The sequence below is a fragment of the Lepidochelys kempii genome, chromosome 1, assembly GCF_965140265.1.
Source record: "Lepidochelys kempii isolate rLepKem1 chromosome 1, rLepKem1.hap2, whole genome shotgun sequence".
Classification (NCBI taxonomy): domain Eukaryota; kingdom Metazoa; phylum Chordata; order Testudines; family Cheloniidae; genus Lepidochelys; species Lepidochelys kempii.
In genome coordinates, this window is record NC_133256.1 from 228,608,601 (window position 1) to 228,629,747 (window position 21,147).

The following is a 21,147-nucleotide window of genomic DNA, read 5'->3' on the forward strand; positions in this document are numbered from 1 at the left end:
TTATATTGTATTCCCCCTCATTGTATAGAAAAAAAATTGTTCCCACAATAAAAGGCTCTGTTAAGAGTATTTTCATAGTCATAAATTTTTCTTTATTCTTTGTAATACCTTGTTGGAAGACTAAAAATAAAATTTTCTTCTTGACGGATGTTGTCCATCATTATTTGTTGGACAAAGATCTCTTCCCTATATTTCTAACAAGGATTACTATGAGCATAATCTTTCTGCTGATCTCCTTGTTTTTTACCAGCATAGTGTGGCGAAAACTATGTTATAAACTACTGTTACAACCTGAGAATATATGAGCATCAGGAGGTGGAGGATGAGATGATCTAATGATAGTGAATGCTAAGTAACTCATGAACATTCAAACTACAGAATCCTCTTTTGCTCAATAGTAACAGTTTGTATTCTATAATCTTCTCAGTCTGGAGATCTCAGTGTTTTACAAACTTTACTCAATTAAGCATCAAAACAGTCCTGTGAGGGAGATAAGTATGATTATTCCCTTATTCCAGATTCAGAAATCAAGAGAGGTTGAAGGGACTAACAAACATTTACAAAATAGATCAGTGAAGCCAGCAATATAATGCAGATATCTGGACTCTGTCCCAGAACCCTTGCTCTAACCCGTGGTCCCATTTTACTCAGCACAAGCCAGCCAAGATTGTTCAACTAATCCATTTTAATTGGTCTATTTTATCTGGGCCCTGCTTAGTTTTGAACCTGGCAGACTAGCACGGGTGGATCCCAGACTGGCATGGCTGTCATTCCATTGGGTTTTGATGCTGCAGTTCAAAACTCCCAGTCGCTGCTGTTATGTGGTGAACTTCTAGACCCACAGTGTCAAAGCACACAAAGCAGTATAGTTGCGGTGTTGGAGACCAGCAGGAAGGAAAGCAGGGTTCAGCCAATGGGATCTTATAAAGCAAGAACCGTCTAATGAGGTATGTCAGGAAACTAATCAGGAGAAAGTGGCCTCAGAGACATAGGGCTACATTGATTGCAGCACGGGTTGATATACCTGTGCTAACTTTATTCTAGCTAGCAGGGTTAAAAATAATAGTGAAGATGCAGCAGCACGGGCTTCAGAGCTAGCTGTGCAATCCCACCAGGGATCCTGTGAGTACACACATTGCTAGCTTGCATCAGGGTTGGTGCTGCTGTATCTTCACTGCTATTTTTAGCCATGTCAGCATGGGTATTCCAACCCATGCCACGGTCATCACTCTGATGGCAGTGTACACATACCCATATATGTCCCCGCTGATTTTGTGTACATTTTAAGCAAGATTAGCCATACAAAAACTTGATGTAGTTTGAAAACCCACTTTACCCTTTAATATCTGCTTGAAGAAGGGCCTAACAACCCTTCAACTCCTTAGTTCAAACAAAATATAGGTTATAAAAGAGAGCAAAAGAAAAGTGTTTAGGTATCATAACGTTGGTGTGGATACTGATGACACCTAGTGGCTACAGATGAGAAATGCACATAACTGTAATTTACATTTATAATAATGATTTATGTTTAAAATAGTTCCTTCCATCTCAAGGGATTTCAATTTAAATCTTTTAATAGGGTCACTTAATCCATTACTGACATGCAGTCACTTCTGCGCTGAATCCCAGAAATTATTCAACAGCTCACAGTAAAATTGCATAACAGTTCAGGATGGGAAATGAGGAATACCTTATTCAAATTAAACTTTAATTAGCAGTTATTAAACTAAACACTACAGAAGACTCTGCCTTTCTCCTGTAAAGAAACTGGCGGGGTTGGGGGGCGGGATTTAGGTAGGAATTACAATTTATTGGCATGCTTCCAGAGCACAAGAGTTACACTTCTCTAAAAGCACGTGCCAGGGGTACTTATACTGATACGAAGTGGTCAGAACTTCTATTTGGGTGACATCTGAAATATGTCCCGTTCTGTAGCACAGTGTCTCTTCAAAGCATTGTGCTGGGGCATTGGTTCAGGGGGAAGCTTGACTCACCCCTAGTACTTCCTGAAACATCTTAGCCCTCTTGGAGGTTTTCTGTTCCAAGCTGAAGAAGTTGAGGGCTGGAATTAAAAAGAAAGAGGTGCTGGGAGCATAGTCAGTGAGAGCTGGAGATGGGAAATGGGAAACATTACTCTGTCAAGAATTTCAATAAAAAAGTTTTAGTGAGAGTGACTCCCCTGTTTGTTGTTGCAGTGGGAGCCATGGTACACCATGAATAGGGTAATATTACTGAAAGAAAGGCAAGGGATCTCATATGAATACTATTACCCACCCACTTCTGTGACTAGATTTTGCACTGAATTGCTCTAATAACGAGCAGTGCACCCGAGCTTCAAAATCTAGATCTGGATTTGGAGCATTCCAGTATTGGGGGATTTTCTGATGCAGAGTTTGGGCTCAGCTTATTATAAAGATATGAGCCAGGCGCAAACTTTAAGTCCAGATCCAAGTTCAGATACCAGATATTCTCCCCCCAGCATACACAAAGCTTCGGGATGCTTGGACATGAATGAGTGCTCATGCCTCTCTCTGCTAGTAATATGATGGTTTGCTGTGGCCAGGGAGCAGCCTATTAAGGCTGTCAGGCTGATATTTTTTTATTTCTTCTTCCTCAGAGATGGTGAAATGCCTCCCAAATGCCAAACCAGCTCCTAAGGCTCAACTCATCTGTAGTAAATCAGGAGGAATAGAGAGCTGCTTTTTGTCATGCCCTTCCAAGACACTTTTTGTTCCAGGTTGGTACAATGTCGCATTTTCATATCTACTTCTGCACATAAGGAGACCTTGTTTTCTTTTTTCTTTTATTGTATTCATAACGCTTTCATTAAGTTTTTACTGTGAACAAATACAAGGGGGAAAATATTACTTGCCGATTAAAGTACATGTGCAAATGTTCATTGAAGACTGTTACAGCCCGTTCTAAGGGCCTGATCCTGTGACTTGCTAAGCACCCCCAATTCTCATTGCAGGATTGAGCCCTACTTAATTAAATATAGGTGACATTTGAAAAACCACTAAAAGAAGTACTAAAATATAGTGAAAGGCTGTGAAGGACTAATGCATTATCTAGGATACAATGCTAACGAGAAACTTGACTAAATTAAAGTATCAATTCAGCAAATTCCGGAAACTTGAACAAACGAAATCATTAATTTCAGCAAATTCCAGCCAGCTCTTCACAAGAGCAGTAGAGCCACCTCAGCCTTCCCCAGATATCTGCTTAGAAAGAGGGACTGTACCTTATATCCTTCAAGTCAGCCTAGTTGGGTAGTTGGACAAGGATTGGGAGTGAATTCCAAAGAAGCAGGGCCCTCATGCACACACCCTGCCAGCAGCCCAACAGTGGCAATATGTCATGGAGAGAAAGGAGGTCTCAGGCAAGTTCCTGGCTAATTAGGGTATTGTAGGTCATAATGAACAACTTAAACTCCAGGACCAAACAGCAAAGAATTTCATTGCTCACACAGGGACTTGGCAGAGCAATGGGATAGCTGAACAGAGCACTTACCTCACCTTAACTTTATCCTGAGACACATACAACAAATGGACATTCTCTATCAGATCTAGTTTTGTGGCAGAAGGCTTCCTACACTTGAGACTGAAAATAAACTGCATGGCAACAAACCCATCCTTAACTGTGTTATTTGCTACATCAACTATGAGGCTAGAATCAACTGTTACAAAACTAGTCTGGCTGCATCTCAATTATACATGCACGACCAGTTACCTCATCTTTTTTGCCTATATTTTGCTGTATCACTTACTACAGATTCCGGTTCGCTACATAGGTTTTTTTTTAATTTAATATTAACTATTCCTATATCTTCTCTCTCCCCTTCAAAGATTTATATACAATATGGTCCTTTTGTATTTGCTTTTGGTACTATTAAATGCTGTGCAGAGATTCTAGTTTTATTATCAGTCTAGCAGAGATAGGTGAAACTCTTTACCTAATTTGTGCACACAAATGCACAGTTTTGACCATGCAGTGAATAAGCCCTATTTATGGCCCTACGTGTTTTATATTTTTCTTTTAAAAGTTCCATCAAAATGCTGAAATTAAAATTACTCAGTAAAGCATGTAATGTATTTATGAATTAAGTGAGATTATCAAAGCCCAGTGACTGTGAGGTAAAAATGCAATAAAGTATTTGCTGATCATTGCCCTTAAATGATTCATGGTTAGCATCCCCCCTTGTGTATAAGATGTGGAATTCCAGTGATAGAAGAACATAAAGTTTGTAGTCAACAATAGGAAACAGGTAGACTTTGGCAAACCCAAGTCCATTCAACCCTTTCAAATGTTAATCAGACACACAAAGTAGATAATTGATGTGATTATTCAAAAATTGCGTGTTAGTGCTGATTAGTGAAGAGTGAGGGGAATGTGTCAGAAAGGATTTTTTGCATATGCCTCACTCTGCATCCACGTTTTCATTTCTGTTCAGATTCAGAGAATAGTTACACACTGAGCTGTGGAGTTCCAGTACAGCAAGGCAAAGCCCAGCAGAAACGCAACACAACACTTCCCAGTTGTGCAGGTAGGTACCACACAATTCATGTGTGCGCACATGTAGGTCTAATATATCTAGATATTGATAGATACATAACTATAAATAACATCCAAAAAAGTATTTTAAAAGAATGTTAGGGTTGAAAGTTGAGCACTCAAAAGTTAGGAAATGCCAGAATTAAGGTTGTTTGTGCAAGCCCTTAGGCCCCCTTATGAATATGCATTAGGATTCCCATCTTTAGCTACGTGATCACATACTATTGTTTCTTGTGATCCTGGGCAGGAATATGTTCAGTCAGTTGGGGGGGTATGGCACATGCACAGTCCAGTTGACATAGAGGAGTTTTGAGGGGCTGGACCATGTTCATGAGGATGGAATTTTTGAGAATGTAGCTGCCAAATTCTAACAGGTCTCTAACTGAGCATGTGCAAACTGCATTTTGTAAGGTGGCCAAATTTGGGCAAATTTTCACAAGGGCAATAAAAGGCACACTCTTGGCACCAGGGTGTACCCCCACCCTCGCACTAAATTTTAAATCCCAGCTCCAGAGCATGGAGGTGCCAGAGCTTCTCAACAAAATGGCTGTAAAAATTTGTTTAACATGGGCAAATATATTTTTCCCTAATCTTGTTCTCCAAAATGGCTGAACTATTTTTGCTAAAACTTTTCAAAATAAGCCAGTCTGAGGCAGACATCCCACATAGAAAATTTCAGCCCCAGTGGTTAAAGTTCAGCTAAGTTATAAGCAATTGAAAACAGGATGTTAGCATGGGAAGCATCGGACAACTAACTATAAGCATCTGCTGATGTTAAGTTTTCAAGATGCTAGATATTTCACTGCTTATTTTCCTTGAATGGAGACTTGATTAATCTTCTGGTTGTATTTTCCAGTTTTATAAATAAAGATTTTATGTATACAGAATGTATATTGGGAGGTGTGGGGGTATGAGCTTAGTTGATGTAGGATGTGGATAAGCAGAGCAATAAAACTGAGCTGCCTGTCAGAGGGGAGGTGGATAAGCCTGATATCCCTTTAAAATGTAAATTGGACATTTAAAGTAGATAACGAATAGGTTGCACAAGGGATGCTACAGGAAAAGCGGGTGGCGCACTGCTGAGCATGCGTGAGACTTAGCGTCGGTTCGAAGTGTGTTGTCTGTTAGTGCTTTCATCAGAAGAAGTCTGTGCTGACTGGGAAGGAGAGAGATTGGGTCTAGGTTTTTCAGCTACAATTATATGGTTCAAAGGGAGTTATCGTTGCTAGAAAGGCAAGGAACTGTTACATTTTCCAGTCATTCTGAGTTGTGTAGCAACATTTGCAGAGTCCTGCAAATTTAACATCAGCAGCTGCTACTGCAAGATATGTTTTGAGTGTAAGAGGGAGAATAGAGCTTGCGAGCCACAGACTTCAGTAAAGTACTTAAAGGCAAAAAGAAAAGGAGCACTTGTGGCACCTTAGAGACCAACAAATTTATTTGAGCTCACTTCATCGGATGCATGCAGTGGAAAATACAGTGGGGAGATTTATATACGCTTTGTCATTACACAAAGTAAAACTATTTCCCCATGTTTATCTCCCCCCCCCACACACACACACACACTGTTCCTCACACGTTCTTGTCAACTCTGGAAATGGCCCACCTTGATTATCACGACAAAAGGTCCCCCCTCCCTCCGCCCGCTCTCCTGCTGGTAATAGCTCACCTTACCCGATCACTCTTGTTACAGTGTGTAATGTAACACCCATTGTTTCATGTTCTCTGCCGTATATAAATCTCCCCACTGTATTTTCCACTGCATGCATCCGATGAAGTGAGCTGTAGCTCACGAAAGCTTATGCTCAAATAAATGGGTTAGTCTCTAAAGTGCCACAAGTACTCCTTTTCTTTTTGCGGATACAGACTAACGCAGCTGCTACTCTGAAACCTACTTAAAGGCAGTTCTTTTTGCCATATAGGCAAGGGATAGTTTTAAACTGCCAACAGTGTAACTCCATTTAATTAATTTTACATTAGCGTAAATGAGATTGGAATCAAATCCTCAGTAATTTGGGGAGTCAGGAGTTGAGTTAGAAAAATTACAGCAATTGGTTTTATTCTGAGTAAGAAATTAATTCAGCCAAACACCACCAAGACTGCACAGGTAAGCTTGCAAGGAAGAATGCCAGTTCAGTTAGTTTCTTCAGATCTCTGCCCACTCGCTGAATATCAGGGTATAATCACACTCACTGAACAAACTCTCATTGGCTGATGAGACTCTGTGAGCCTGAGACTATTCTTATCTGTTTGTGGGAAAAGTAGTTTTATGGAAATGAATGCAAGAGTCACATATAGAATGTACACAAGGTAAATAAAGAGTTATAGATTCGAGTCCTGTCTCTCCTTTATATTGCAAGAAGACTACAGCTTCATTTCAAAAATAGGTGCCAGGGCCCTTTAAGACTACATTAGGAATTATAACTTTTAATTTTATTTCAACAGATTCATTAGCCCCACCAATCAAGCAGAAAGCTCGCTTTAAAATTAAAGATGCAAAGTGCCATTTACGGCCTCGCAGCAAAGAAAAGATTAAAGACGTTGGCAAGCAAGCTGTTATAGGTATGTCATTTCTCATAACACATAAGCAGAGAGTCACCAATGGTTCTTTTAGTTTGTTTTAATAACTTGTGATTATTGTGCAGATGGAGAAAGTTATGGTTTACAGATTTGGACCTTAGTTAGGTTCAGACCAGGATTCAGATTCAAACTGAATTGGGCTAGGTTTTAGATTTGACAGTGCTGAAAACTTCATTGTTTTTGCCAGGTATTGGCCCCAAATGGCAGAAATCTCATGAATTCAGGTGGTCTTGCTAAGTTTCTAGCATCATCAGTGATAGAATTCCCATGAGATGGGTAGCTACTGGCCAAGGGGAAGTGGAATTACACCATGTCAGCTAAATTTGTTTTTCTTTCCTAGAATTAGATTTCTAAAAGAAAATTTATGATAGCAAGACATATTATTATTACTAATTTAATTTTATTATGCTAAGATTGGGGTCTCATGGTGCTGGGGGCTGTACCTAAACACTAGAGACAGCAGCTGCACAGGAAATCTTATAATATAAATCTAATATACCATGCAGTCTTCAGTTTGCTTCCCTTATACTGGAACGTTAGGCTATGGTGTTACAAAAAGAATCAAGAAAGTGGAGAGAGTTAAACATAATTTCTAATTTTGGCAAAATCAGAAATGAAGTCCGAGCATTTGATTTTTACAAATCTTGATATGAGTATAAATATTTTCATGAATTCTTTAATTAAAGTTTTTCTTTCTTATAATTTAAACATTCCCATGTAGTAACTGCAATCTCAGTAGAGTGGGATTGTTATCCGATTGTGAGTATAGGATCAAGAAAGAGAAGCTGACTAAATACAAAAGTGAGATTGACCATTCTAGACTGAGTGCCCAAATAGAGTGAAGGACAAAAAGTAAATAAACAACATAAATAGTGAAATGGCAAGTAGATTGTGAGAACTGTTTGTTTCCACTTTAATAATCTAGGCTGTTAATAGGAACACAGAAAAGGTTCATCCTGAGCATCTCTTTCAAAGCTGAACAGAAAAGAGAGGTTTTAAGTGAAAAAAATCTAACCATTTTTAATTACATATACCAAGGCATAGCTTTGAGATGTCAAGTAAAGTCAAAACAGGCATTTGCCTTGCACAAACTAGATAGCCTTTCACTCCTATCAATTGAGGTCCTAGTCTGGAATGCTTTTGCAACAGATAGACCTGGGACTTTACCTGCACATCAATTACAGGCTTCTGATTTGAGTTTTTTGTAGATTTCCCTGAGTAGATTATGGCAAATTATTTTTAAAGATATGTTAGGGTTTTTTCTTTTCTTTTTTCCTTGTAGTGTCACTGCAGGGCAGAGTTAAGGTTGTTTGGGTGCCCTAATTGTGTATTTCCATACCGTACAGTTAAATTTAAAAGAAGTCCAAATATGTTAATTCTGAATTTCCTGGGTTTACAATGCTTAGTTTTGGTATAATTGCAACATCCCAGGAATGTATTTTACTCTAAATTACTGATATGTACTCTCAATCTTAATTCCCTTTTAACATAGATTTGTCTGGGAATTTCCTTATTTAAAAAAAAATCATACATGAACCTAAATAAAAACAATAGAATAATATAATAGGATTTGAAGATTATTTTTCATTTAATTTAATAATTTATGTTAACCTACAATGTAAATATTCTCCTCTCTCTAATTTTCAAAGCACCAGTAAAGTAATTATTCTATTGCTTAAAATGCTATTTTGTCATGATGGTTGTTTTCTTTCTATAATGTTTGGCTATCAAAACCATTTTGAAAGTCACAGAAATTCTTTTTCAGCCCATATTGTAAGTGTATTTTCTTGGCTGTATTTGCTTTATACTTTGCTAGCTATTTGCCTTGTATCTCTAATTTTGTCTGACTTGAATTAATGCTACCAATTGTATGATTACACAATAAGATTACATAATATAATACCATACCCAAAATGAAATACTTTTGGTGGCTTTGGTGTTGTGGAGTCGTGCACTACAGCACTGGAAAGGCTACTGTGACACTGACGCCTTGTCTACACTACTGCGGTAAATCGATCTAAGCTATGCTACTTCAGTTACGTGAATAACATAACGTATGGTTATCACAATATAAATGTTGCCAAGTGGCTAGAACAGAATCACAATGTTGCCGAGTGGCTAGAACACAAGTGGGAAGCCATACTTCTAAATTTGGTCTTTGCTCTGCCTCTCTCTTGTAATGTGACATTATGCAAGTGAAGACTCTGACTTAATTTAATCATCAATAAACTAAGCATAACAACATTGACTTTTAACTAATGTTTGAAAAGAGCTTCCATAGCCTTAGACAGAGTATGTGGAAAATATTTATTATCATTATTAAAGACACAAACAGTATCAACACACAGCTAAGCATTGCCATTCTATCGTCTGTGCTGTATGGGCTTCTTTTCCTGCCCTCACTTACACAAAGCAAAAATTACACAAATAAGGGTATGTCTAACAATGCATGTGGAATGTTACAAAATCTGCCAGAGCATTAATGTTAACCCAGCTGAAATATCACACACCAGCTTTCACTTGCTACCTTGCTACTTGATTTCTCTTCCATGTCACTTCTGTTATGCAAAGGAGGTCAATTCCCTTGTACAGACAACTGCCAGGTGACCTTTGTGAACCTCAAGTGTGATTCCTCCAAGAAAAAGCGTCGGGGACGCAAGTCACCATCGAAAGAAGTGTCCCATATCACTGCCGAATTTGAAGTGGAGATGAAATCTGAGGAAGTCTCAGGTGTGTGGAATATCTTTTCTGGTGTTCTGTGGGGAAATTGTATAGCAGTGCCTCACTGTGATCAGCAGTTGCCAGTATTTCTCTGCTGCTGTTTCACCAGGCCTGTCTACAAAGCACATTACCCAAACCATAATGGAACAGCACATCCCCACTTAGAACTTCCATTGACTTCAGTGGAAGTTCTGCTGTCAGGATGACTAGAATGCAGTATGAAATTCAGCTAATAGCTGCAGATGGGCCCAAAGATTGGATCTGGAGCCAAACTTCTACAAAGTTCAGCAGTATTTAGATCCTCGTATTTGATTTGGATTAATCTCTACTAATGAGAGATACATTCATTGATACAGTATTGGCTCATTGCTGCTTCCTTTTAGGAGATGTCTCACACCATCGGCTACAAAGACATCTCCTAGAATATAGATTGCTGAACTCCAGTCTGAAAATCAAACATGTTTTATCATGCATTTCAACATACCTACATTGTGCCAGCCATGTGGAGAAGATTCAGGATGGGGAGAATTGTTTAGGGCTCTCCAGGGTCTAACATCTGGGAGTGGATGTGTCATTACACAAAGTAAAACTATTTCCCCATGTTTATTTCTCCCCCTACTGTTCCTCACATGTTCTTGTCAACTGCTGGAAATGGCCCACCTTGATTATCTTGACAAAAGGTTTTTTCCTCCCCACTCTCCTGCTGGTAATAGCTCACCTTACCTGATCACTCTTGTTACAGTGTGTAATGTAACACCCATTGTTTCATGTTCTTTGTGTATGTAAATCTCCCCACTGTGTTTTCCACTGCATGCTTCTGATGAAGTGAGCTGTAGCTCACGAAAGCTTATGCTCAAATAAATTTGTTAGTCTCTAAGGTGCCACAAGTACTCCTTTTCATCATGATATAAAATCAAATAGAAATTTGTGCTATCATAAATATTTCAATATTCCAGAGTGTTATTAAACTATGGATTAACATTTCCAAATAGAGTTATGGAGAACCCACTATCTGAGTCTTTTAGAACTGAACTGGATAAAACCCTTGGAAATACACTGTGGAGGACAATTACTAATACCTCCAGGAATCCACGTAGCAATAGTCACTGCCATAACCCATAACAGTGCAGGGTATGCACACTTGATGCCAGCTTAGCTCTGCCAGTTGATGTGATGTGTTTACTATATCCCTGTCTATAGAAAGTCAATAGAACCAAACTTGAAGCTTTTTATGCGAGGATTGAGGCAAGATCAGAGCTCCATGTGCAGTTATGGATCGGGAAGTTTAGTTTGCCAGAGCACAGAGTGCTTGACTGTCCCTTCCAGACGGCCTAAAGCTAACTCAGCCAGTTAGCCAGTTGATGCTAGCATTTAAAGAAAAAAATACAACTTTTTTGCAACTTGCTGTATAAAGAGAAGTGGACCAAGTACCAGAGAATTTTGCTGGTTGAGAATTTTTTACTAAGCAACTCTGCTTAAACATGAATCTCAGTTGCTTCTAGTTTTCTTCTTATTTCCCACCTAGACACCTGTAACCTTGACTGTGTGCGGAAAAGGATGGAGCAGAAGCTGCAAACTGCAATCAAAACATTGAGAAAATCTATTAACAAACAGCAATTTTACATTCAGTTTTCTGGGACAGAGTACGAAGTGGCTCATAAGCCAGCTAAGGCTACTGAAGGACATGAAGCATGCAGTACAGGGCAAGTGCTGCAGGATGGAAAATGTGGTAAGTCCCAGAAAAATTGGAATTCTATTCGACCAACAGCACCCAAAAATAAAAACCCCTTAAAATTAACTGGTCAACAGTAAGCCATATAGTAAATTTGTTAGATACTTAGATAATCTAGAGAAACCAAAAACAGGTTCCCCTGGTCTAATTCTATGTGGAACAAGGATAGTCTGGCTTATCTGTTTTCCAAGTTGCCAGACTTTAGCCAGATGCTGGTGCTAACCCTTTTACTCTAGTTCTTGGCACTATGTTCCTAATTCACCAATAATACAACTTTTTTTCCTGCTAACCACACCACTATAGTTACTTTGGGTCAAATTTTCAAAACCCAACTATACATTTTTCAGTTAACTTTTACACAGCCAGTTGTTTACATTCAAAAAGAATAGAATTTGCAAATGTGGATTTGACAGATGTCTGATTACCTGGTTCACACACACACATACTACAATTTAGAGGCTGGGTTGAAAATTTTAGCTATTCTAGTCTAACAACCCCTTAAGCTTTACCCCATAAACCTAATGCTATAAAATGTTTAAGGAAATATCCTTTTTCAGTAGGAAAATGTGGATTAATGTATGTGTTTAGAATGGTTGCCAGTTAAACCATGTCACTGTCAGGAAGTATAAAATATGAGATGGGATGCATTGCCTTTGGAGAAATCCTTAACATCGTTATGTCAACTGATCATGTCCTCAGACTGTAGATCTTGTGTCTACAACTCCCATAAAATCACCATTTACATGTATCTACTATGAATGAAAAATTCACTTATTTCTCCGTCCATTATGAAAGAGCATTTTGCTGTAAATACAACATATTTTTTTAAAACTGAGTTAACTCTTTTGGAAGCATATGTCTGATAAATGTTCAAATGCAGTAAAATATCATTTAATGGTTTAAACAATACAGGATGAATCTTTTCAGCTGTTGTAAATTGACCTAGTTCCATTGATTGACCTAGTTCCATTGGCCCAAAATCTGCAAAGTGTCATTGGTAATCGTGGGGTGAATCGAAGAAGGCAAAGCTACATTATCAAAATGAAGGTCCTTAAGTAGATTCTGCTTTTCTTTCCTCAGTTACCTGCAGCATGGGAACCTATTATAGTGGAGAACATAATCAGTGCCTTCCTTGCTCACCAGGAACATACCAAGACACAGAAGGTCAACTTTCTTGTGAACCTTGCCCAAGTAACGACGGACAGGGAATAGCAGGCGCACGGAATGTGTCAGAGTGTGGAGGCGAGTTTACTTTGATTATAAAAGGAGTAGGTGTGATCCAATAACAAGCAAAGTGTGGAGGCTAAAAGTGGTGAAAGCCTTCCACAATTCTGCCTTGGAAAGCTAACAGAAAAGAACTCGATACACTTACACGTAATACCAAAAAATCTTTCAGTTTGTTCCAGTTGTTCACACATGAGCATTGCTATCAAGTAGAAGTGAGCTGGAGCTGCATTTTGGGAGTAGTAGGCAAATGAGCAGACCAAGCAGAGCACTTTGCTTCTGGCCAGGCATGCAACTCTGGAGACACCTTCCCTTCTCAGAGCCCATTGACATGGTACATTATGAGCCAAAGGGATAGGTTACATTGGGCTGGGATAAGTACACAGCATGATAATACTGATGAAATCCTTTGTGGGGTGAAGTCTGAGTCTATGGCTCCTCTGTGTCATCAGCAGCAGTCATACCCCAGAGAAAGACACATTGCAGTGATCTGTGCACTGCACTCAGCATGAAAAACTGATGAGTTCTAATCCTGTTTGTTCTTCTCTCTGATCTCTGGCATGTAACAACATCCATCGCTGAAATTCCCCCATCTGTAAAACTGGGAGTGATAACATTCACCTCTTTCAAATGATGTTGAGAAGTTTAATTGGCTAAAGTTTGTAAAGAGCTTTAAATATTATACTGTTTTCAAAGACAAATGTAAACCATTTTCTCTACTTTATTTCGTTACGGATGAGCACAATGTACATAAGAACGGCCATAGTGGGTCAGATAAAAGGTCCATCTAGCCCACTACCTATCTTTCGATAGTGACCAATGCCAAGTGCCCCAGGAGGAATGAAGAGAACAGGTAACCATCAAGCAATACATCTCCTGTCTCCCATTCCCAGCTTCTGGCAAACAGAGGCTAGGGACACCATCCCTCCCCATGCTGGTTTATAGCCATTGACGGGCCTATCCTCCATGAACTTTAGCTCTTTTTTGAACCCTATTATAATCTTGGCCTTCACAACATTCTGGTAAGGAGTTCCACAGGTTGGCTGATTGTAAAAGTCAGGTTCCCCATTCTTTACCCATCTCTCCTCTCTCTAGAAGTGACCAGAGAGTCCCATCAAAAACTTTGTCAGAATCAATACATGTCCAAGAAATAGTTTGTCTTTGATGAAACAGCATATTTCAATGAAACCATGTTTCTCTGAAAATGTACTGGCCAGCTCTAATCAATGGTACTTTTGTACATGGCTTCAACAGCATTACTGTAGTAACTCATTAGCATGAGCTAAAATCCCCAACTCCCAGTCTTTACAATATAGGCATAAAAAGTATGCTAGAAGTTTGGGGTGAATATTGTACCATAAAGCTATGTTAAAGTTGCAAGAAAGCAAGTGATTCTGAAGTTAAATTACAGCGCAGTTCACATAAATGTAATCCATTCTATTTAATGAGAAAATCTATTTAGGTGGGGCATTTCCCAAGGAACTAATTTTAGCCTTATTTAAACACCAATGCCTACTGCTTAACAAAGATGGTAATTCCATGTGATTTGGAGGTGTGCTGGTGGTCGATTATTATGACAGATTTAATGATATGGCTACTTTACTGGCAATTTCAGCAAAGAAGCCAAGGACTGAATAGGCATGGAGACAGAATAGCTCTTTCACGCCTATAGATCATGTCTCCAGATCAGGTCTGAGACACAGTATTAGTGGCTGTGTCAAAAAGCAGGCACCGCTGGTATTCAGAATGTACCTCTGCTGTGTCTAAAAGGAAGACTCCTGGGCTGTCACTCCATCATGTTTCACAAGTACTGAATTTTCACACTAAGGGCCAGATCCTCTTCTCATTAAATCCAATGGACCTATACCAATTTACATCAGCAGAGGACCTAGCCCCAAAATCATAAAAAGCAAAGCAAAATTGTCATCAAGCTATCAGTATCACGACGTTTCTCAGAAATTGATGGCACAATAATCCTCTTGTACAATTGCATTTCAGCCAGGGGTTGAGGGGGGGACACTCTAAGAGTGAAATCCTGGTCCCATTGAAGTCAATGGGAGTATCTCACTAACCTCTTAGAATTCTTTGAACGTGTCAGTAAAGTAGTGCATAAAGGAAAGAAGATATTAATATAATTTATTTTCCCTTCCAATAGACTGTTGTAAGGGCCTGCACAAGAGGTTACTGAAGAAGTCAAGTATTCATAAAGTGAGACACAAAATATTGTTCTGGATCAAAAGATGGCTGGGAGAAAAGACTAGGATTAAAAGATCAATTTTCATCATGGGGATTTGCAAAAAGAAAAGGAGTACTAGTGGCACCTTAGAGACTAACCAATTTATTTGAGCATAAGCTGAGCTGTAGCTCACGAAAGCTTATGCTCAAATAAATTGGTTAGTCTCTAAGGTGCCACTAGTACTCCTTTTCTTTTTGCGAATACAGACTAACACGGCTGCTACTCTGAAACCCATCATGGGGATTGGTTCCTCAAGGTTCTGCTCTAGCTCCTGTATTTAATATATCTATTAATGATCTGAAGTAGCAAAATTTGCAGATAACATTAAATTATTAAGGTTAGCCAGGACTGGAGAGGAATGTGAGGAACTAGAGAGACCTGAACATGGTAGATGAATGATCAATTCAATGTCAAATGAAATTCAGTGTCAATAAATGCAAAGTACCGCACCCTGGAGGAAAAATTGAAACTACTCATACACCTTACATGTACACATCATGATAGCTCATTGAAGACTTTATTCAATCTTCAGTTGTGATCAAAAAAGCAAACAAGATGATAGCTTGCAGAAGGTACGGGATGCTGAAGAATATTGTAATTTATATAAATCAATGGCTCGACTTTAATACTGTCTGTAGTATTGGTCACTGCATCTCAAAAAGGATGTTGCTGAAGGAGAAGGGCAACAACAATGATTAAGAGCATGGGGAAACTTTCATATGAAGAGAGATTGCAAAGACTGGGATTTTTTACCTTAGAAAGAAGCCAAATATGAGGGACATGATAAAATGTATGTAAAATAATGAGTGATATAGGAAGATATAGGTAGATGAGGAACTTCTGTTCTCTCTGTATCATAACATGAGTACAAGAGGACATTCAACAAAATTAAAAGATGGAGAATTCTAAATCAGTAAAACAAAATACTTTCTCATACAACATGTCATTAAACTGTATTCCCCAGGAAATCATTGGGGCCAAGAATGTAACAAGGTTAAAAAAGGGACTGGACATTTATATGGGTATCAAGAATATCCAGAATTGTTATAAACAAACTTTGTGAAAGGGATGTTAAACTTCATGCTTCAGGGCTTTAGCCAAATGCTAACTATTAGAGATCAGAATAAGATCTAATGTGGGGTGCAGATTAGCTCACTTATGCCTAATGTGGGGTTTCTTACACCTTCCTTCGAAGCATCATGGTGCTGCCACTGTCAGAGATAGGATGCTGGTCTAGATGGACGTCCGGTCTGATCCAATCTGGCAAGTCCCATGTTACTATTTGCCTCTGTTTCCCTATCTATCAAATGGAGATAAGAATTCTGGCCTACCTCACAGAGGTATTGTGAGGGTTAATTAATTTTTATAAAGCACTGTGAAATTCTAAGATGAAAGGTGCTTTAACAGTGCAAAATACTCTTATAATGATACCTTAATGGAGTTATAGACCGAACAGAAATGTTGATAAACAAAGAGTTTGCATAGAAACTGGCATTGTTTTGAGGAAATTGATTTTATATAGTTGGTAGGATTAGTGTTATATTTTTAAAGTTTTAGGAAGCATTGCTAAATAATGCTGATTTTTTTTTTTATATTGTGCACACAGAGGTAGGCTTAATAATCTAATTGACCATGTTCAATTTCTAGGGCAGTGTTCTCCTGGGTATTTTTCTTCAGATGGCTTTAAACCTTGTAGAGTGTGCTCTCTTGGTACATATCAGCCTGAGCCAGGCAGGACCCTTTGCTTTCCATGTGGCGGTGGACTGGTGACAAAATATGAAGGTGCTGTTTCGTTTCAGGACTGTGAAACAAAAGGTAAATTTCAGAGCTTTTCCCATTTTGTAAAATATATTGCTTAGTAATTTCTCTACTATTTCTCCTTTCACTTCAAAGTTTTAATTGCTGAAGAACTTGAAGACTTTCAGAAAAAGACAGCTCTGTGTTATTGAGTTAAACGGTCAGGAAATCTACAAACCAGAAATGATCTGCTGACATTGCTGAGTCCTCAGCAGTTAACATAGTATTTTTTGGAATGCATGACATGCAGATTCAGGGCCAGATCCTCAGCTAGTGCAAATCAGCCTAGCTGCATTGATTTCCATGGAGCTAGACTGATTTTTTTATCAGATGAGGATCTGACCCTCAAGGGTTACTTATTTTATTTTTATTTAAAGAATTTGAAAAACTATGCATGATACAGAAGATATGAGATTGAACACTGAGTATGAAAATGACAGAGAGAAATGATATATATACAACATGTACATGTTTGCAAACTTCCATGTAAATGGCACAATGGTGAGGCAGGAGTTTGTCTGACTATATACCTATATGCTTGCTCAATTGTATACTGTGGCACTGTCTAACATCTGGTAATCAAAACCTCTCATCTGCAATTCCAGAAGGCATTTTTGTTGTTGCTGCAGACAGCTATTGTCAACCTGTTTGTTATAAACTCAGGTATAAACAACCAATTTGTAAATCACTGTGTTTAAAGGCAATAAATGTAGCATATTTGATTTGATTAGTAAGAATTTAGCTTTAGTTCTTGGAACGCGATTCCAATCAAAGGTCCATTGTAAATGAAAAATGCATTAAACTCTTTCTGTTTAACTGTCTGATAAATACTTTGGAGTATGGAAATTACAGAGTATGTAAAGAGAGGAGGGAAGATGCCACTGCAGTTAAAATTGTTACTTGCTAAAAACAATGTACCTTCCTACTGTACAGTTCATTGTTCTCCTGGCCACTACTACAATTCCACAACACACAGATGTATCAGATGTCCTGTTGGAACCTACCAGCCTGAATTTGGTCAGAATTACTGCATTAGCTGCCCTGGGAATACAAGTACAGATTTTGATGGCTCAACTAATGTTACACACTGTAAAAGTAAGTTCCTCATATTTTCCTGTATGTTAGGGATGTGGTTGAATGAAAACTCTGGATCTGAATAACCCAGACTTTGGATGTTCAGAATCTAGAGCTAGACCAGAATTTTGCAGCTTAACATTAGCAAATAATTCTACTCACCACTAGAGCTGATGCTGAATATTTCCAGTGGTAGAAAACAACATCAAAACGCTGAAAACACAACCTGGAAAAGAAGCACTGGATGTATATAAAATATCTTTGTATCAGTTTAATTTGAAATGGTACAGATTACAATTTAACAACATAGAGTTTGCATAAACTTTCCAGATCATGCAAGTTTTGCAGTGACTCATCCTGTGAGTCTCTGTAGAGCTAAAATAATTGAAAATTAAGTTACTATCATTAATAGTTAGTCACTCATTCATGAACTCATGTCACTGGTTGCATGTTGCAAGTGCCAGATAATCTTTGTCTACAGTGAAATCTGCACTGAGAATCTCCTACCATAGACAACCGGTATCTTAAATTACCACTTTAAAGTATCCCCAAGGAGTCCACTACAATTTTATTTGACCTTTAGTTAAAGACAGTTTCTTCTAGGCAACCAGATTTTGCTACTCCCTAATGTGTTCATTTAAGATTACATACGTCTTCTAAAGCAGTGGTTCTCAACCAGAAGAACACTTACCCCTGAGGGTACATCAAGTCATCTAGATATTTGCCTAGTTTTGCAATGGGCAACATAAAAAGCACTAGCAAAGTCAGTACAAACTAAAATTTCATATCAACAATGACTTGTTTATCCTGCTCTATACACTGAAATGTAAGTACAATATTTATATTCCAATTGATTTATTTTATAATTATGTGGTGAAAATGAGAAAGTCAGCAAGTTTTCAGCGGTAGTATGCTGTGACACTTTTGTATTTTTGTCTGATTTTGTAAGCAAATGGTTTTTAAGTGAGGTGAAACTTAGGGTGCACAAGACAAATCAGACTTCTGAAAGGGGTACAGTAGTCTGGAAAGGTTGAGAGCCACTGTTCTAAATTAAGCATTAGTTTATATGTTTATCATAAGCTTTCACTCTGATTATATGATGTGTAATCTTTTATGTCCTTGGTCATTTCAAATGTAGTTAGAGTAAATTAGATATTTGCCGGGAACTGGGAGTAGTATGACGACTGTAAAATAAAGTGATCTGATTAATTTTGCTCTCTGCATTGATCTCTCTTCCCCATCCACTTTCTGATCCTTATGTAGCATCTAGTTATTAAGCAAAATACTTAAATACATGCCCAACTTTAAATATATGAAAGTAGCCCCATTAGGGACATGCTTAAGTAATTTACTGATTATGATCTTAGGGCCTGACTGCAATAGGAATTTAAAATGCTCAATACATCTCAGGATCAGGCTATTACTTTGCATGTTGCTTTTTCCCCCTTTTCTTTTTCTCCAAAGAAGCAAACTCTGAGCTTGGGTAGCTAAAGAGATCATATGTCTGTTTGACTTTGACAGTCGCTTATTTCATATGCGGACACTTGAAATGTCCCGGTTTTTCATTTCATTGATCAGAATATTGGGTTGTATGTGGTGTTGTTGTTGTTTTTTAATAAATACAAAATGTTTGCTCAGAACACCAAATTTCTGGTGGAAAAAATACTCCATTCCAAGAAACAGGCACATCTTGCTGTTCAGTTAAAAGCTGGTGATATGAACACCAGTACGTGTATAAAACAAAAAGTGGACTTTTATCTAAAATGTAAGTCTCTTCTGACCCTAAAAATGTAACCACAAGGGTATCCCACTTTTTAATTATGAAAATATGGTCACCTAATGGACAGCGCATTTCCATCTGACATCAGTAGGGCCCTGTGCATGCATCCAAGAACCGAGTTTGGCCCGCATCATAATAATTAGCACATACATATTACTTTTCATATTCAAAGTACTATAAAAACTTTAACACACCCTTATGAACTTGCTGTGAGGTAGGTGAGTATTATTACACTTCACAGATAAGGAAGGTAAAGCAGGTTAGTGATTTGCCCAACCTCATAGAGAGGAGTCATTGTCAGACTAGAGGTAGGGAACGGCTGCTGTATGAGGAGAGATTAATAAAACTGGGACTTTTCTGCTTAGAAAAGAGACGACTAAGTGGGGGTGGGAGTATGATAGAGGTCTATAAAATCATAACTGATGTGGAGAAAGTAAATAAGGAAGTGTTATTTACTCCTTCTCATAACACAAGAACTAGGGGCCACCAAATGAAATGAATAGGCAGCAGGTTTAAAACAAAAGGAAGTATTTTTTCACAAAACGCACAGTCAACCTGTGGAACTCCTTGCCAGAGGATGTTATGAAGGCCAAGACTATAACAGGGTTAAAAAAAAAACTAGATAAGTTCATGGAGGATAGATCCATCAATGGCTATTAGCCAGAATGGGCAGGGATGGTGTCGCTAGTCTCTGTTTGCCAGAAGCTGGGAATGGGAAACAGGGGATGGATCACTTGATGGTTACCTGCTCTGTTCATTCCCTCTGGGGTACCTGGCATTGGCCACTGTTGGAAGACAGGATACTGGGCTAGATGGACCTTTGGTCTGACCCACTATGGCCATTCTTATGTTCTTATGACTTGGCACTAAAATGTACAGTTCCTGCCAGCAGTGCTGATCTGGCCAGGACTGGACTGGAGATGAGTGATCTTGAGACTGCAGCAACTGCTCTAGTCTGAGAGCATTTTGTGTTAATCTCTTGCCTTTCAGGGATGTGGTGTAGAATAGATTTGTGCAGATCATGGCAACTGCAGCTGTATTTCCACTCAGTGATCCACTCAGCAAAGGCACCCACTCCCAGCTTCTAGCTCCTCAGCTGCTGCCTCTCTTGGGCATTGACCCACATCAATCCAGACTGGACAGTTACCTTGCCTACACTGTCTCATTCCCAGCACAGACCAGTTGCCCTAGACACCTGCTTCCCTTCTCTTCAGAGGCGCATAAGCAGTGCAATTGTTACAGAAATAAATTACCATGCAGCTCTTTCTGAGCAAGCCTACTTTATTCTTAAAGTTAAAAGCATTACAGAGAAAACATATTTATAAAAAAAAAAAAGGGAGAACCTATATGCATGCTAATAAGCTTACCAGAGTTCATCCCAATTCTCACATGGGCTCTCGCAGGTGCAGTCTTTCAATACCCCCATCCTAGTGGTTTCCTTGTGGTTACATA

The 21,147-nt window shown here is 38.6% G+C and overlaps 1 protein-coding gene across 12 annotated transcripts in view; it reads left to right on the top strand.

The window, feature by feature from the left end:
- The window catches only part of SCUBE1 (signal peptide, CUB domain and EGF like domain containing 1), a 297,457-nt gene that overhangs the window by 256,504 nt on the left and 19,806 nt on the right, over positions 1–21,147 (top strand). For 8 of the 12 annotated variants that reach the window (XM_073316746.1, XM_073316792.1, XM_073316825.1 and 5 more), the window contains 8 exons: positions 2,618–2,737; positions 4,451–4,543; positions 6,997–7,113; positions 9,703–9,861; positions 11,378–11,581; positions 12,665–12,826; positions 16,692–16,859; positions 17,775–17,936. In XM_073316746.1, coding sequence (XP_073172847.1) covers positions 2,618–2,737; positions 4,451–4,543; positions 6,997–7,113; positions 9,703–9,861; positions 11,378–11,581; positions 12,665–12,826; positions 16,692–16,859; positions 17,775–17,936 — 1,185 coding nt within the window. The remainder of the gene's footprint in view (positions 1–2,617; positions 2,738–4,450; positions 4,544–6,996; positions 7,114–9,702; positions 9,862–11,377; positions 11,582–12,664; positions 12,827–16,691; positions 16,860–17,774; positions 17,937–21,147) is intronic. The other 4 variants (XM_073316756.1, XM_073316783.1, XM_073316815.1 and 1 more) reach the window with 1 other exon arrangement.